We start from the raw sequence: 16,252 nt of genomic DNA, 5'->3' as shown, positions 1-16,252 counted from the left end.
CACAGAGGTGCCCCGCAGGGGCCGGTGTTTCCTGACCTGGTGGAGATCGGTCAGGAGCAGGCAGGATCTGGGTGCTGCACAGCCCCTGAGTTTGGTGGGGGCTGCAAGGGCCCCAAGGCCCAGTGCAGGCAGGGCCTGGGGGCAGTGAGGGGCCCTGGCTGCTGGGGGCAAGTGGGGCTGCTGAGCCGTCGTGCCTGGCAAGGGGCAGGGCAGGGAGCGAGTGCTGTGCTCTGCTTTCCTGGGGGAGTCCTGTCGGCCGGTGCCCGGAACCCCTGTGTGCTGCCCGGTCGCTGTTGCAGGCTGAACCGGGTGCTGCGGCATGAGCAGGGCTTCGCCGACCGCTTCCTTCCTGACGACGAGGCGGCCCGGGCCTTGGGCAGGACGTGCTGGGAGGCCCTGGTGAACCCCTTGGTGCAGAGCATCACCAGCCCAGGTAGCCCACGCTCTCCCGGGCCCGTCTGCGCCATGCCCCAGGCTGAGGCACCCCGCTCTGAGTCTGGTTGGCCTCGCAGACCCCCATGGCGTCAGCCCCCTGGCCTGGCTGCTGAGCGAGTACCTGGAGAGCGTGGAGCCGCCCCACCGCCCCACGAGCCGCGGTGCTGTCTTTGGTTCCCGTGTGCGGCGCCTGACCCAGCTCCTGGTGCACGTGGACCCCGAGGGCCCAGAGCCAGAGGAGGCAAGAGCAGCTGGTGAGCGAGGGGCTGCCCTCCCATGGGGCTGGCAGGGCTGGCAGGATGGTGGTCCAGAGTGCCAGGCTGTGGCCGTGGGGATCTGCTGGGGAGCTCTGGGGAGGGCCCTGTGGCACAGGAGGCTCCCGAGCCGGGGAAGGCTTGTGGCTGTGCCCCGGCAGTGGCCATACCTCCCCGGCATCTCCTCTGCCCTGTGACCCCAGGGAGAGGGGGAGGCTGCTGGCGGTCAGCGTGCGGAGCCTGCCCACGGAGCCGTGCTGAGCCCGAGGTTGTCCCTTGGTAGGCAGGAAGGAGGGGAAGAACAAGGAGGTGCCGGCCAGGGCTGCGAAGGTGGTGGTGGAGAAGTCAAGCAGCCTGTGGAGCATCTCGCAGTGCTGGCGTGGCGTGGTGCAGCAGCAGGTAGAGCTTGGAGGGCCGGGCGTGGGGGCCGGAGAGGGTGTGTGGGACCCCGCAGCGGGCGGGCGTAGCGGGGAGTGGGGCCTGGTGGTGCCCTGGGAGCGTGGGGAGGGTGCAGGGCTGTACCTGGCCTCCGCCGAGTCCGAAGGGGTGTGGGGACGGCCCTGCCACGCTTGCCACCCTGGCAGGGCTGAGGCGTCAGCCTGGCCCTGCGCCCAGGCTGGTGCTGCAGGCTGGGAGACAGGTGCAGTGTCGGGCTACTTGTTCCCTGCTGGGCTGCTGCTGTGCTTCTGTCCTGCCCCCGCAGCCCCTGCCCAGCCCTCGGGGCTGCGCTGCTGCCTGGCTGCAAGCTCTCAGTAGCCGGCGGCAGCACCGGGGCCTCTGGTCAGCCCCTGGCCGGGACCTGGGCAGCTGGTGGTGGCAGAGTGAGGCTGGGGCTGTGGGCATTCCCGGAGCCACGGGCGCATCCCGCTGTGGGGCTCACCCTTCTCGTGGCACGTCCTGCTATGGGGCTTACCCCTCTCGTGCTGCGTCCCACAGGTGCAGCAGTTCCTGGAGGCGGCAGGGCAGGCACCGGACCTTGTGGAGCGATACTGCGGGCTGTACCAGCGGCTGCGTGGCGCCACGGAGGAGCTCTTTGGGCAGCAGGCCGCCTTTGTGCTGGCCCTGGGCCAGGGCTTTGCGGGCGCTTTGCTGCAGCTCTCCTTCCTCACCACCCTGCACGTGAGTGGAGGGAGCGTGGCACCAGCGCCGGGGTCCTGGGCGCAGGCTGGGGAGTCTGTCCTGGCCCACGGCCTCGGGGCGAGCTCCGGGTGGGCGGTGTGGTGGCCCTGGACGGTGCCCAGCTGTGGGTGTGCGGCACTTGTCGCGGCGTGGCCCCAGCCCCAGTGTGCTCGGGCCTCAGGCTGGTGCCTGGGCACCCTTTGCCCCTGCCCGAGAGCCCCGGGTTTCCCAGCTGCTCCCCCCAGGGACGTTCCCCCAGCCCGGCCCCGTGGGCACCCTGTGAGCCCCCTCCGCAGCCAGCCCTGTCCCTCTGCAGGTGAGCGAGCAGTTTGCCCGCTACCTTGACGGGCAGATCCAGGAGCTCCACGGGGCTGTGGGCAGCGCAGGGCCGCTGCAGCGGCTGCAGCAGATCCTGGAGCCCTTTGTCGTCTTCAGTGGCCTGGAGCTCGCCCACGCCTTTGAGCACTTCTACCGGTGAGGGGTGCCATGTCTCCACGGGACCAGAGGGCCTGGTGCGGGGTGGTGTGGCGTGGCGGGGGAGGCGCAGGCGGCGCTGAGGCCGTGGCTGAGCCTGGCCTGGTGTGGCAGCGGTGCTCCCGCTTTGCTTTTCCCGGCTCTGGCATGGGGAGGGAAAGGCTGTGAGGGGCCCGTGGGCGCTGCCAGTCTGCGGAGGCACATTCCCTGCTGGTGGCAGGGAGGGGAGGCGGGCACTGCCAGGTCCGTGCGGCTTGGGGTGAGGCCAGGGCCGGGGCCGTTTCTGTCTCCTGGCGGGTGGCTGATGGCCACGGGGCTCGGGCCGGCCCCTGACCTGACGCTGGCGGCTGTGGCAGGCACTACCTGGGGGACCGGCTCCTGGCACAAGGCCCGTCTTGGCTGGAAGGAGCCATCGTGGAGCAGATCGGGCTGTGCTTCCCCAGCCGCTTGCCCCAAGAGATGCTGCGCAACTTGGCCGAGTCGGAGGAGCTCCAGCAGCAGTTTTACCTCTTCCGGCTGCAGGAGCAGGACAAGCGGCTGCTGGAGCTGGACGCGGACCTGGACGAGGTGAGCGTGCGGGTGGGGTGGGGAGGCTGGGGGCTGCCCGCGTTCCTCACAGGGACCCCGGGGCCTGTCCTGAGCCGCCCTCGTGTCCACGTGCCCAGGCACCGGGGATGGCCTCGGTGACAGATGTGCCGGAGGTGAAGGTGCTGGCCCTGTCCCCGCGCTGCTGGCCCGTTTCCCCGTCCTGCTACATGGATGAACCTGGGAGGTTTTTCTCGGTGGCCCTGAGCTCCCCCCTGGATGAGTTTGCCGTCTTCTGCAGGCGGAGTGAGTGCCGCGGCAGTGGGTGTGTGGGGGGGGTCTTGCCGGGGCCCAGGCCCTCCACAGCAGCTCGGGCGGGAGTGGTGGGAGTGCTGGGGCGAGCTGGGAGCGCCCGGCAGGGCTGGCCCCCGGCCCTTGCGCTGATGCCGTCTCTGGCAGGCCAGAGCCAGCTGGGCTGGGAGTGCACGAAGCCCCGGCGGCTGCAGTGGACGTGGCTGGGCCATGCCGAGCTGCAGTTTGGAGACTGCGTCCTCCACGTGTCCACGCTGCAGATGTACATCCTGCTGTGCTTCAACAGCGCCGAGGTAGGAGCTGGGGCCGCGGTGGGGTGAGGGAAGCAGCGGCTGCTGGAGCGCGGCGGGGCCATGCCCTCCCTTCCGGTGGGGTCTGCAGTGGTGTTTGGGGCACAGCCCCGCCGTGTTCGGCTGTGCCTGCGGCTGGAGGGTCTCGGCTGGCCATTCCCCTCCACGCCCTCCTGCAGGAGGTGGCTGTGGAGGCCCTGCTGCAGGCTACGGGGCTCCCTGCTGACCTGGTGCAGCACGCGCTGGCACCGCTGACCCGCGGCGAGGGCGTCCTGGTGCGGAGCTGCACGCCGGGAGGTGAGTGTGGGGCTGGGGCACCCCGGGGAGGTGCTGGTCTGAGCCGCAAGTGGGTGTGGGGGTAGGGGTGCTTGTGGGGCGCTTGTAGGGGAAGCGAGTGGGCTGGGGTGAGTCTGTCCGTGGGTGCTGGGGGCACAGGTCTGTGTGTCAGGTTGGGGCCTGAGGCCGTGTGTGGGGCTGGGGGTGGTGCTTGGGGCCGTGCGTGGGGCGTGGGTCGGCGTGGGTGGTCGGGTCTCGGGTCTGCGTGTGGGGTTGGGGAGCGGGGCCAGGGGTTGTACGTGTGGCTGTTGTTTGGGGCCACGTGTGGGGGAGAGGGATGGGGCTGACAGCTGTGAAGGCAGCAGCGGGAGGCCCAGGGCTGGGTCCAACAGCCACACGCGTGTCCTGGGGCTCCTCCAGGGCTCAGCTCGGGGCTTGGCTGACCCTGGGCCGGGTGCTAGCTCCAGGTGCGCTGCAGCTGAACCGGGCAGCCCTGGCCCATGCCTCTGGCCGCCACCTGAGGCTGCTGCCCCAGCAGAGGTACCTGCGGGCGGAGAGGGCTGAGGTCAGCGCCCTGGAAAGGAAGAGGAACGTGCTCTGCTGCCTCATCACCCGCATCCTCAAGGTGGAGAAGCAGCTCCACATTGACAACCTGGTGTTTAGGGTATGGAGGGCTTGAGGGGCAGAGGGGGGCCGCCTGAGTGCTGCGCTGCGCTGCAATGTGGGGCTGCCTTGCTGCTCTAGGTGATTGATGCCTGTCAGAAGGGTGAGTTGGGTCCAGGGCTGCAATTCCTGAGCTTCTGCTGCCACAGTGTGGACGTGCTGTCCTGTGTCCTGCACCTGCTGAACCAGGGCTACCTCCGGCGCCAGGAGGGGAGGCCTCATGTCTTGGAATACATCTCCGCTGAGCCCACAACACCTGTTGGGGGCCAGGCACAGATGGTTTTCCAGAGCAGGCCACCAGAGGTGTCTCTGGAAGAGGACAGCATAGACTGCCTGTCTTGGTAGGAATGCATATCACCAGGTGTGGAGGGGTGTGCATCTCCACCCTGTATGGACATGACACATTTCTCCATATCAGGTTGAATCCTGGCACAGGCAGGTCGGAGGATTTTCTCATGGCAATGCTGCAGATGCCAATGGGGCACACACTTAGTCCAGAGGAGGCGAAGCTGCTCATGAACCAGACAGTACAGCAGGTCCAGGATACTCTGAGCATCCCGGATGATGTTGCTCGACACCTCCTCATGCACTGCAGGTGGAATGTGGATTTCCTGATCCAGTGCTATGTGGAGAACCGTGAGACCCTGCTCATCTCCTCAGGGCTGCAAGTGCAGGATGCCCAGCCCCCCCCGAGTCCAGGAACCCACTGCCCAGTCTGTGTGAACCAGCTGTGTCCTACTGAGAAGCCACCAACCCTCTGCTGCATGCACTACTGCTGCAAGGTGAAGGTCCTGTGGTCTGACTCCTGTAACTTGGTAGGGAATTGCTGCTGCCTAGTTGGTGGCAGTTGGTTGGCTTTGTCTGAAGCTGTTATCAGGTGATTTTCATAGAGGTCATACATTCTCTTTTCTCAGCTCCCTTGTTTGTTGTGATCCTTCAGCTCCTGATTAGCCTGTTCCCATTTTGTGCATTTTGAGTACTTATCCACGGCTTGTGGTGGTTTTCGTGCACCTTCTGCTGGGTGGGGTGCACTTCCAGGGTCCCATTACCCAGGTGGTGCAGCTCCTGCTTAGCTCTGATCTCTCCTCCTCTGCCTTCACAGCCCTGTTGGAGTGAGTATCTCACAACTCGCATTGAACAGAACATGGTTGTCAACTGCACCTGTCCCATATCTGAGTGCCGTGCGCAGCCAACTACAGCCTTCATTTGTTCCATCGTTTCCTCCGAGGAGATTATAGCCAAGGTGAAGTAGGAGAGGTGGTTACTGGGTGTCCAAGCTCTGTTTCATTTTGGCCAGCACTAGCAGATAATCTTGCTGCTGCTTTTCCCCTTCTCATTACTAAGACTGTCAGTGTGATAATTGAGGCAGACCAGGTTTCTGCCCAGTGGTGTCTGTTGTCTCTGATCATGGTCAATACCAGCTATTCAGGAAAGCATAATATCAGCAAAAGAGCACAGTGGTATTTCCTCTAAACATGTCTCCAGCAAACAACATTTCAGGTGCATGTTGCATTGAGGACCAGGTGAGTGCTGTGGTAGCATCTCATGACAAGTATCCTCTCTCTGCTGGTGTGCTGGAAGCAATTGTAAAATCTAGGACAAATGAAGAGAAAACGCTTGAGCAATTTCATTTTATTGCTGCATCAATGACCCCAACGTCCTTTCTCTTCCATCAGTCTCTGGCTTTGAGCATCTCAGGTTTTTGTGAAGATGACAGAAGTTACCACATCAGACTTAATCTTCACTCTAAGTCTGTGTGGGTCTACAGACATCTCTAAAGCAGGCTGCCTGAGCTCTGCTCACCTTAGTCCCCAGTCAGCAGGGGGCAGCAGGAGCTGCTTGTTCTGAGGCAGAAGCTCCTTTCTCTCCCTGCTCTTTCAGTTTTTAGTTATTACTTAGAGCTGAATGCCCTCCCCACCTAATGGCAGAGTTGTGGCTGTCGCATGACAGACTCTTTTTGTTAATTGCTGGACAGAGCAGGTGTCTCATCTGTTTTCCACCGCTCTGTGGTCTCCACCAGCTACTGCTTCTCCAAAAATATTCTCTTCCTCTTCCAGCTTGTTACTGTCATTATGATCCTGTGTGAACAGTCATAAGGAGAAATGAACAGTAGTCATAAGGACTGTTCTGTCTTATAATTTTTCTTTACGCTTGCAAACTGGCAACCAAAATGGGCAAGGCTACAGAAAAACATTTCCTTCAATGTATCTTTTGTATCTTGTTTTCTATAAGAAGTGCTTGGAGAATTAGTGCATGTATCTGGGCAGTTAGTTCTTACTGGCTTTGCAAATCCTGTAGTCACACCTGTCTGAGAGCAGGATTTAATATCCTGTTGCTGTGGCTATTTTATAAAAAAAATATTATTGCAGGTCAACATAAATTGCAGCCAAGTTTAACAAGTTGCTCTTATGTTCTCACTGAAATGTTACCTGTTTCCCTTTTTGCTCAGCAAGTGGTATGGCTGGAGCATTAATGCCTCATGCAGAGTCACACATACAGTCATAGAATAATTTAGGTTGCAGTAATCTGTGGAGATCCAACCCTGTGTTCAAAATCGCCAGATTATTGTGTGAGACCTGATGCTGAAGTTAAAACACACTGCTCCAGGTTCGGTCTTCTCTGCATCTTACATTTAGGTAGCTCTAGGCAGTGGTAAGATCTCCCTCCTCTGCTTTCTCCATATGCTGAACAAACCCAGCTCTCTCAGCCTCCCCTCATACATTGTGTGCTCCAGCCTCTGACTGTCTTGGTGGCCTATGGATGACTTTCTCTAGTTTGTTAATGTCTGTCTTGTATTTGGGAGCCCAGACTGTTCCCAGTATCCAGTTGTCACCAGTGCCAAATAGCTGTGAGAAATCCCTTGCCTTGCCTGCTGGCTGCAGGCTCCCTTGCCTAATACAAGAGTATTTGAGTTTAAACTTTTCATGCTTGTATTTCTACGAAACATAAACCCTGTCACGTTTCTGAAAGAGGTCTTCTCTAACCTTGTTTCCCTCAAGTTCCTGGAGAGTCTGTTTTTCAGAGGTGGTCTTCGATTCTGCCCCCAGGGATTCTTTGCTGGGAATCATGCCATAGGCTCCATACCTGGATTAACTCCGGTGTATGCGAAGGTTCCCTGAAGATCTCTTGGTCAGTGTCATGTGGTACTTGGCAACTTCTTGATTGTACCTGGCTAGTTTTCTTCCCAGACTTTCATTGGACACTTGTTCCCTCTCCTTTTAGGCTTCCTGAGAGCAGCTCTTTCTTTTATGGTTCCAGTAGGAATCCTAGATCCGCTTCAGCAGTTGCATCTCTGTCTCCTCCTCACCAAGAAAACAGGATAGAGCAAAACTCCAGACATCACATGTTGTGAAATTCAGCCTCTGTGAAGGCTGTGATTTGGTGCTGTCTGTTGACTCAAGTACCCATTTATCTCTTCGGGTACTGGTGTCTGGGCAGAAATGATCACATCGCTTATCAACAGGATGACAACAGACACAGATGTTGACTCTCTTTGAGAAGAATGAAGTGGTTTTGTTGAGACTTTGCCTCCATGAAGCATTTTGCTGTGACACAGGCTGACATCCTTGCAGCCAGTCAGCACACACTCTGGTTTAGGTTGTCTGAGAGAGAGAAATGAATGAGAGCCCTGTCTGAGCCCTTCAGTGCTCAGGGCTTGCGCCTTCTCTCTCTAGTGCTTGTTGTGACCTGTATTGTCCTTTCTGTGCCTGGTGGCTTTAGAGCAGCTCTCCAGGTATGCAAAAATCTCTGCAGGCTGTGAAGACTACGGAATTTCTGAACTTCCTCTAGCTTTGCGTGTGTTTGCATAGTCCTTACGCTATAGTAACTGAGCATAAAAAGCTAAGCTACTATTTGCAGTATAGTTGCATCCCTGGGTCCCTACCTGAACAGTCCCTTATTGATAACCAGTTTGCATTGTCCTCTGCAGTAATGTCTAGGGGCTGCGGGCAAAGCAAGTCTCTTTCCCCTTTGCACATCATGTAACTAAGCACAAGTTTGCTGAGGAACTTTAAAATCAGAAAAAGTTAAAAAGAGCACCTGATAGCTTTCTATGGCGAGATGATTGGCTTGATGGATGAGGGGAGGTGTTGTTTATCTCAGCTTTAGTAAGGCTTTCTACACCATCATCCACAACATCCTTGTAGAAAAAAACTGATGAAGTACAAGCTGGATGAGTGGACAGTGAGGTGGCCTGCTGAGCTCAAAGGAAAACAGCCCTGCAGAAAAAGAAAAGAGATCATGGTGGACAACAAGTTGAACATAAGCCAGCAGTGTGCCCTTGTGGCTAAGAAGGTCCGCTAGCATCTTAGGTGGAATTAGCAAGAGCATTGACAGCAGGCTGAGGAAGGTGATCCTTCCCCTCTACCCAGTGCTGGTGAGACCACATCTGGAGTACTATGTCCATTTCTGGGCTCACGAGTACAAGAAAGACATGGACATACAGGGGAGAATCCAGCGAAAGGCCACAAAGATGATTTAGGTTTTGGAACACCTCTAGGAGAAGCTGAGAGAGCTGGCTTTGTTTAGCCTGGAGAAGAGAAGGCTCAGGAGTGGATCTTATCAACGTTTGTAAATACACAAATGGGATTAAGGAGCCAGATTCTTGGTGATATCCAGTGAAGGGATGAGAGGCAGTGGGCACGAATTTAAATACAAGGAATTCCATTTAAACATAAGAATTTCTTTTTTTAACAGTAAGGGTAATGGGACATTGGAACAGTTTGGGCAGAGAAGCTTGTAGTCTCTATCCTTGGGTATGCTCAAAACCCAACTGGACATGGTCCTGAGCAGCCCTGCTTTGAGCTGGAGCGGTTGGACTAGTTTTTATCTCCAGAAGTGCCTTCCAACCTCAGCTGTTCTGTGATTATATGAAACAGCCGCCAGATCTGATACAAGGGGTGGGGAATTTACACAAAGGGTATGAAAGAGTAAACTAACTTAGTGCTGTTTTATTATGAGCAGTTGTTCAGTCAGATGTAGAGCCCAGAGGCACCAGACCCCGTTGTAAGGCCTGACCGTGCAGCTTCTCTGCCTTACATCTCCTTCCTGTCGTCTTATTACAGTATGAAAAGGCCCTCCTCAGAGGCTATGTCGAGTGTTGCTCCAACCTGACATGGTGCACCAACCCTCAGGGCTGTGATCAGATCCTCCTTAAGGATGGACTTGGTTACGGGGCAGCCTGTTCCAAGTGCTCCTGGATATCCTGCTTCAACTGCAACTTCCCAGAGGTAAGGCTGAGCTGAATCATGGGCAATACTGTCTTGGGTTTGGCACACACCGTTGTGCTTTTGTGTGGTTGACTGGCTCTCTCTTTCAGGCCCATTATCCTGCCAGCTGCAGCCACATGTCTCAGTGGGTGGATGATGATGGGTACTATGAGGGAATGACAAGTGAAGCCCAAAGCAAACATCTGGCTAAGCTCATCTCGAAGCACTGCCCAAGCTGCCAGGCTCAGATAGAGAAAAATGAGGGGTGCCTGCAGTGAGTATCTATTTTTTTTTGCTACTGGAGACAGGAGAGGGCAAAGACATACAGTTAGGTCCATTGTGTCTTTTTTTTTTTTTTTTTTTGGCTGTGGAGTAAGAGTTAAAAGGTCTGTTTTATAGTTTTAGAGGAATGAGTGACTGCTTTTAATTCCTAGGAAAAACAAAATGTTCCCCAGCATTCAGAGTTAAATCCATTGATAGCATCCAACTCATTTTGCAGTACCTTTTTATAGCGCACACTTGTCTGCTCTCAGAATCTGCTTTAGACATGTAGAGGTGCAGGTTAGGGGAGTGGATATCTCAGCAACACTTTTTTTCTTTCACGCTCACCTATTCCTGTTACTTAAGTAATTTTCTTTTAACTGCCTCTTTTGAATTGGCTTGGATCTTTGGCAGCTTTTTACCTGATAGGGGAGTTACCTCCAGCTTTGAAGCCAGGGCTTAGGAGTCGCCACTTGTTTCTTTCTTGTACTGGCACAGTGCCCAGCTGGGATTTGTCCCCACGTGTTGTGTGTGGCCCTAGGGCTGTGCAGTGCCTTTCTGCACTGTGGAGTACTGCGTTACTGAGGGAAGAGGTGAGGTGTGCTCATGTGGATCTTGCTTCAAACTGTGGAATGCTTAGTTCACCCTTCAAGGACTTGATAAGTTGGTACTGTGAGCTCGTGCTGCCAATTTACCCAGCTCATTTTTGGAGACACGGTGACTGGTTTTAAGCATCATCTGCTTCCAGCAAAGGCTTTAAAAAATACATGCAGGGAAGTGCGTAGTATTGAGTGAATGGGAGTGACTGGGTCGCACACTCCAGCCCTGTGATGCAGGGGAGCGCCTGGGAGGAACTGTCTTCAAGTGGCTGTTAGCACTGAGTGATTCCCATTGTTCTTCTCCTACCATGCAGTATGACATGTGCAAAGTGTAATCATGGCTTCTGTTGGCGTTGCCTCAAGCCCTGGAGGCCGACTCATAAGGATTACTACAACTGCTCTGCTATGGTGAGTGGTTTGCTATATCCCAGTGGCTCATGCTTGTGTTCAGATGCATCTGGCCTCTCAGAGAGAGGGCAAGGATCTCCACTTGTGCCCTTTACTCTGGACTTTGTGCACTCGCCAGTAATATTGATAGTATTGTCAAAGTCTGTATGTGTGGTAGCCATTTCCAGGCAATCCTGGTACTTGAGGGAAATTGCTACAGGTTACTTCTGCCTTTCCTTTCAGGTGAGTAAAGCAGCTTGGCAGGAGAAGCGTTTTCAGGATTACAATGAGAGATGCACCTTTCATCATCATGCAAGGGTAAGGCCGCCTCCTTCCTTTGCAGATGCTGGCTCTGTTGCCTTAGCCTTGGTGAGCAGGACAGTTTCTGTTGTGTCTCAGTGTATTTCCCCTGAAGCTGAGAAGCAGGCTTCGGATCCAGGTGGAGATGCCTGATCATTTCACCTCTGATGTAATGGGTAGTTCTTGGCCTGCTTTCTTCTACCAAGTCTGTTGTGGAAACTGAACACCTAACTTGTGTTCACGTGCTCAAACTGATGCAGTACTCGGAAGCAATGGCAACTGAAGGCTGAACTCTGTCATGAGCTGAGATACTGTAAAAAGTTGAAGTGATGGCACAGTAGAGATGTCATAGTTGGATGCAGTAAATGCTCTCTTGCTACCTGCATCTTCTGGGATGGCACTTCAGGATGTTTAACAATTACCTGTGTGGAAGGTGCTATTTTTTCGATCTTGTGGAGTTTGACATTGACTTTTTTTTTCCCCCTCCTGTGGTTATTGCAGGAATTTGCCGTGAGTCTGAGGAACAGGGTTTCTTCCATCAGTGAGATGCCAAAAATTAGGACTTTGACCTTTGTTCTTGATGCCTGCAAAGTGCTAGAACAGGCACGGAAGGTAAGGCTGGATAACAGGCTGGCTGAGGTTTAGGCCTAATTCTGTTGGTGTGGTTTATGCGCTCCTTAAAGTGAGGAGACGCCAACCTTGCTCTACTCCAAAGAAGGGGAGACAGAAAAAGCTTGAGGGGAGAAACAGCATCAGGACAGGGGAGGAGCTCATGTCTGCCTTTCCCTGCTCTCACTCTGAGTTGGGCTCTGTGTGCAGTGTTCCTCACAGTCAGGTCACAGGATTTGGAGCTTAGCTCAAGTTGGCACCGTGGAATCAGCACAAGGATCTATATTTAGGGTTTGCATATACTGGGTTTGGTCCATTCCCATTTGAAATGCCCCAGTGGTGGTACTTACCTTTTGAAAGTTCTCCTGATGCTGTGTTACAGTTAGGAAGTCCCTCTTGATGCTCGTGTTATGATTTTCCTTTCTTAACTTCATTTTGTGAGCCATGGGTGTTTTGGGAGCACTGAGTTACCTACTGCATGCCCTGATAGCCACATTATGAAGGGTTTGCAGTGCAGCCACTGGATGTGTGCAGTAAGCCTGTGACAGCATAGGCCTGCAACGTCTTCTGTCTCCTGAAACATAGAAAGGCAGTGGGAATTGCCTTTGCAATATATACCTTGTTTGTGCAGGCAGACTTGATTTTTAGAGAGGCAAAAGGTGGAACAAGGGTGTCTGACCCAGTTTTGTCTTTTCAGTATGGTAGCCCCCATGTTTGCCAGGATTCATATCACTGTTACTTGCCGCTGCTGGCTTTTCTGGCCCACTTCTTTAAATGGAAACAGTGGTCTTGTTTCTTCCTGGGTGCCTGGATGGCTTTAGGGGTCATTCTTTCATAACAGGAGTTTGTCACTTGTTGAAATGCCTTTGTCTCGGTGCTGTATAGCACCATGCCTGCTTCCCTTTGGGCTCAGCTCTCTCAGTTCATTGCCACTTGAGTTCAGCCTGGGCTGCCCAGCAATATGTAGATTCTCTTTTGACTCTCTGCCTGCTGGTCAGTCACACTTGTTAGGCATTTACAGTCTGTGTTCTTGTGGTGTTTTGCAGGTGGGAACAATCAGCTATTTCAGATTTCAGTACAAAATAATTACACATTCATTTCCAGTCCTGCGAGTAGCTCTAGGTAGCGTGCTGTCACTTGGCATAATGGTTCACTGGGCTATTGCCACAGACCAGAAGCACTGCCAGGCTTCTCTCAGCCATTGATACGTAATGAAGTCTGGAAGGGTTTGATGTTACTTTCTTCTTGCCCACTCTGAAGCCGAAGGAGGATGCTTACAGCATGATCTGTACTGCTCCAGGTGCTGGCCTACTCCTGTGTGTACAGCTACTATAACCAGGACACTGAGAGCATGGATATTGTGGAACAGCAGACTGAGAGCCTAGAGCTGCACACTAATGCTCTGCAGATCCTTCTGGGTAAGTCCCACAGCCTCTCCAAAGAAGAGACTAGCATTCCCAGCTGTCTGGTTCAAAGGGTGGCAGCTCTGTAGTGGGGCAATAACATACACACCAGCACCCAGCTGGACTCTTTCACTTCTCCCAGCCTATTTTTGCCGCCTTGATGTAATTTCTGGGAAGTCCACTGAAGCAGTTTGGCTGCCAGTGGAGACCGATGCAGTAAGGAGCAACACGTTCCCTTCTGAAAGAGAAATTTATGTGCACAGAAGACCTAAGTAGCTGTGACTGGCTTCATAATCAGAGCCAAGAGACTCAGTCTCTGCTTAAGAGTGTGGGAAGCAGTGTGACTTTGTTGATCTTGAATTGCAGAGGAAACCCTGCTGCAGTACCAGGACCTGGCCTCTTCTCTTCAGCTTCTGAAAGCAGAGCATTTCAGTGCTGGTTTGGAGTTGGTACACCAGATCAAGGAGCGTCTCTTTGCAATTCTCTGGCACTCCACACAGGTGAAGTCCCCATGCCCATTAGTGGCTTGTCTTGCTCTGGGCTAGTTTGATCTTGGGCAGACCTAGAAAGGGGCTTGATCAGCTGAGGGGATAGATTCTCAGTGCCGTGTGTATGTAGGGAGGGGGTTTGCAGCACAAAATACACCCCAAATCACATATCTTCTCTCTTTTCTGGCTGTTCTTCCATGCTAGCAGGATTTCCACGTTGGGCTCCAGACTTTGGCAGATCATGGTCAGAGAAAGGTGAAACACTCAAATGTGCCTGCTTCAGCCCCTGCCTGTATAGGGTGAGTTTTCTTAGTGGGGTAACAAGGAAAGGTGGGCGGGTGCAGACAAAAAGCAGTTGACCAGAGTTTTCTCCTGTGCACGCTGACATACGAAAGAGTTAATAACAGATCCTGATTACTTGCATCCTGTGTTATGGTTTGAGATAACAATGTAAGTGACATAGGGGTGTAGGGAGACCAGCAAAACCTCCGCTGGATATGCAGCTATGGTTGAGAAAGCTCCATCACTGGCAGACCCAGTTATGGAAGTTGCTCTCCCTGGACTCTTGGGTTTCTGTGGAGAGTCACACTCTTTCTTCAAAGGTGTATCAGAGATCTAGGAGGTGTCTAGATGAGAGAAGCAAGAATAAGAACATACATGGGGGAGATGGAAGGGCCTCACATTTATTTTAAGAAAGGAATGGAGAAGAAGTGACACAGCTGTAAAATAGTGTGTTGAGAGATGAAATGGATGTTTTGTTGTTTCCCTGTCCTAGAGTACTGAGCTGGCAGGTGTTAAGTATGATAGGAAGGTGATGAGTTTGAAACAAAGTCCATTCCTGTATGACATGCTGTTTAAACCAAGAAACATAATTAGCATCTGCTATCCCAGTGTGACCAATCCCCTCTGACAGCTGCTGTGTTTCCAGGAGCTGAACAGGGTCCTGAGTGTTGCAAGAAAAAATGACAACTGAGTCAAGAGTCACTCTGTTTCAGAGCAGTTTCTGGCCTCCTTAGAATGAGGCTATGACACCAGAGCTGGTGGCAGGCTGCAGCTTGTTGGCTCTCTGACGCAGCCCTGTGCTGCATGCATGGATAAGGACATTTAATCACCTTCTCCTAGGTGCACCTGCATGGCTGCTGTGTCCCTGAGGCACGGCTTTGGAGGGGAATGCTGAGGTGATGGTAGCAGGGAGGATGAGGGTGGTGTGGGGCTGGGCTGTGGTTGCTGCTCACAGCTGGGGCTCTGCTCTGATGCTCTCCTCCTCAATAGGCCAAAGCGTACCATCTTGTGTGACTCCCCCAACACAGACGAAGGTGGCAAAGAGGCTGAAGATGAGGAGTATGAACCGCAGTGGCAGGAAGACTATGATGATGATGATGACCTTGATGAAGACAACTTTCTCTTCGATGATGACTCAGATAACCTTGATTGTGACTCCTACTTTGATGATGATGATGCCTACGACTAGAAGTGGGCTGTCACCCAGCCTGCCAGCCTGGACCTCTGCCTCTACTCGGTCTCGACCCATTTATGTTAGTGTCTTTCCTCAAAGACAGTGAGGAGCTCTCAGGCAGAACAAAGTAACTTTTTCTCTGGGGGCTACTTGCTCAGTGACCCCTCTTTAACACACAGAAACATTGCTCTGGACAGATGGGGGCTATGTTACTGTGGCCACCTCTCTCAGAAAGACATCTCCTCACCTTTCTCCCTTGTCTCCATTTCTGCCCATAGCTATCTAATTGAGTTAGAAAGTCACAGTCCAATGTGAGGACTGCTTGCCACCTATTAAAGGCCTGTTCAGTGTCCTTGGGCGTGCTCTCCCCCCAAGGACTGGGCACAGGTGAGTGTGGCACGTGTCCTAGCATGGCACTGTCTAATCCAGCCAGTGTCTAGAAATACTGTAAAGCGATGTGTTTACACTCAAGTCAAAGCCTCCCATCTGGCACTGGTGGGATTCCCTCCACAGCCGCAGATGGATGTGGTTCAGTGCATTCCTCTAGTTGGGGACAGCTTTTTTGCTGTTTGTTGGAGTTGTTGTCTTCTCTGCTATGAAGCAGGATGGGCTGCTATGAGTGGCACAAGTTTGCAGGACTGTTTTTAAGTGTATAAATGTATGCACGCGCACACACACTATATGATATATATATAGAGATATATATATATATATGTGCAGAGGTTGTTCAGATAATACTTTATCTTTGCAAAAAATAAAACCCTGAGAAGTAAGGGCTGAAAAAAGTTCTGTTTAAAAAAGAAACAGTTTTCTTCTAGCACAAGCCTCCTTGTTGTCTCTGGGGAATATGGGTGTGAAGGGGGAGCAGGACATTCTCAAGTGAGGAGGATGTGACCTGGATGTGCTCATCCTAGGAGTTAGCTGTGAAATTGGCGTGGGTTTGGGATTCTCCCCCAGGCCATGCAGTCTGCCCTGCAATGTGGTTTTTCCTTCCTGGGCAGTTCAGGGAACAGTAAGAGCGACGGGGAGGGATGGGAAGGAGGGCAGGGGACTGGACGGCACAGAGAGATGGGGCTGGTGTTTCTGGGAGCAGGGGCAAGACAGAATGCCTGCATGTTGATGAAGGTGGTAATATCTGGTGCCCAGCAGGTGGCAGATGTGGGCCTGCTATTGGGGCTTGAGGGGTGATGTAGA

At 53.7% G+C, this 16,252-nt stretch overlaps 1 protein-coding gene across 13 annotated transcripts in view; it reads left to right on the top strand.

Annotated features, from left to right (window-relative positions):
• LOC104022136 (cullin-9) overlaps positions 1 to 15,843 on the top strand; it is a 35,982-nt gene extending 20,139 nt beyond the window's left edge. For 6 of the 13 annotated variants that reach the window (XM_087773478.1, XM_087773475.1, XM_087773473.1 and 3 more), the window contains 21 exons: positions 300 to 689; positions 977 to 1,088; positions 1,626 to 1,808; positions 2,125 to 2,282; positions 2,639 to 2,849; positions 2,948 to 3,113; positions 3,267 to 3,412; positions 3,589 to 3,706; positions 4,147 to 4,349; positions 4,430 to 4,689; positions 4,767 to 5,130; positions 5,451 to 5,591; positions 9,412 to 9,576; positions 9,666 to 9,829; positions 10,730 to 10,823; positions 11,046 to 11,120; positions 11,604 to 11,714; positions 13,012 to 13,129; positions 13,481 to 13,614; positions 13,807 to 13,901; positions 14,875 to 15,843. In XM_087773478.1, coding sequence (XP_087629604.1) covers positions 300 to 689; positions 977 to 1,088; positions 1,626 to 1,808; positions 2,125 to 2,282; positions 2,639 to 2,849; positions 2,948 to 3,113; positions 3,267 to 3,412; positions 3,589 to 3,706; positions 4,147 to 4,349; positions 4,430 to 4,689; positions 4,767 to 5,130; positions 5,451 to 5,591; positions 9,412 to 9,576; positions 9,666 to 9,829; positions 10,730 to 10,823; positions 11,046 to 11,120; positions 11,604 to 11,714; positions 13,012 to 13,129; positions 13,481 to 13,614; positions 13,807 to 13,901; positions 14,875 to 15,073 — 3,607 coding nt within the window. In that variant the 3' untranslated portion in view covers positions 15,074 to 15,843. Of the gene's footprint in view, positions 1 to 299; positions 690 to 972; positions 1,089 to 1,625; positions 1,809 to 2,124; positions 2,283 to 2,638; positions 2,850 to 2,947; positions 3,114 to 3,266; positions 3,413 to 3,588; positions 3,707 to 4,146; positions 4,350 to 4,429; positions 4,690 to 4,766; positions 5,131 to 5,450; positions 5,592 to 9,411; positions 9,577 to 9,665; positions 9,830 to 10,729; positions 10,824 to 11,045; positions 11,121 to 11,603; positions 11,715 to 13,011; positions 13,130 to 13,480; positions 13,615 to 13,806; positions 13,902 to 14,874 lie in introns of those variants that run through there. The other 7 variants (XM_087773482.1, XM_087773472.1, XM_087773477.1 and 4 more) reach the window with 7 other exon arrangements.
• Positions 15,844 to 16,252: the final 409 nt, after the last annotated feature.

Source organism: Nipponia nippon, unplaced genomic scaffold, assembly GCF_047370975.1.
Source record: "Nipponia nippon isolate SJK-2023a ecotype South Korea unplaced genomic scaffold, ASM4737097v1 scaffold_4, whole genome shotgun sequence".
Classification (NCBI taxonomy): Eukaryota; Metazoa; Chordata; class Aves; order Pelecaniformes; family Threskiornithidae; genus Nipponia; species Nipponia nippon.
This window is presented reverse-complemented; position numbering and strand designations above follow the sequence as displayed.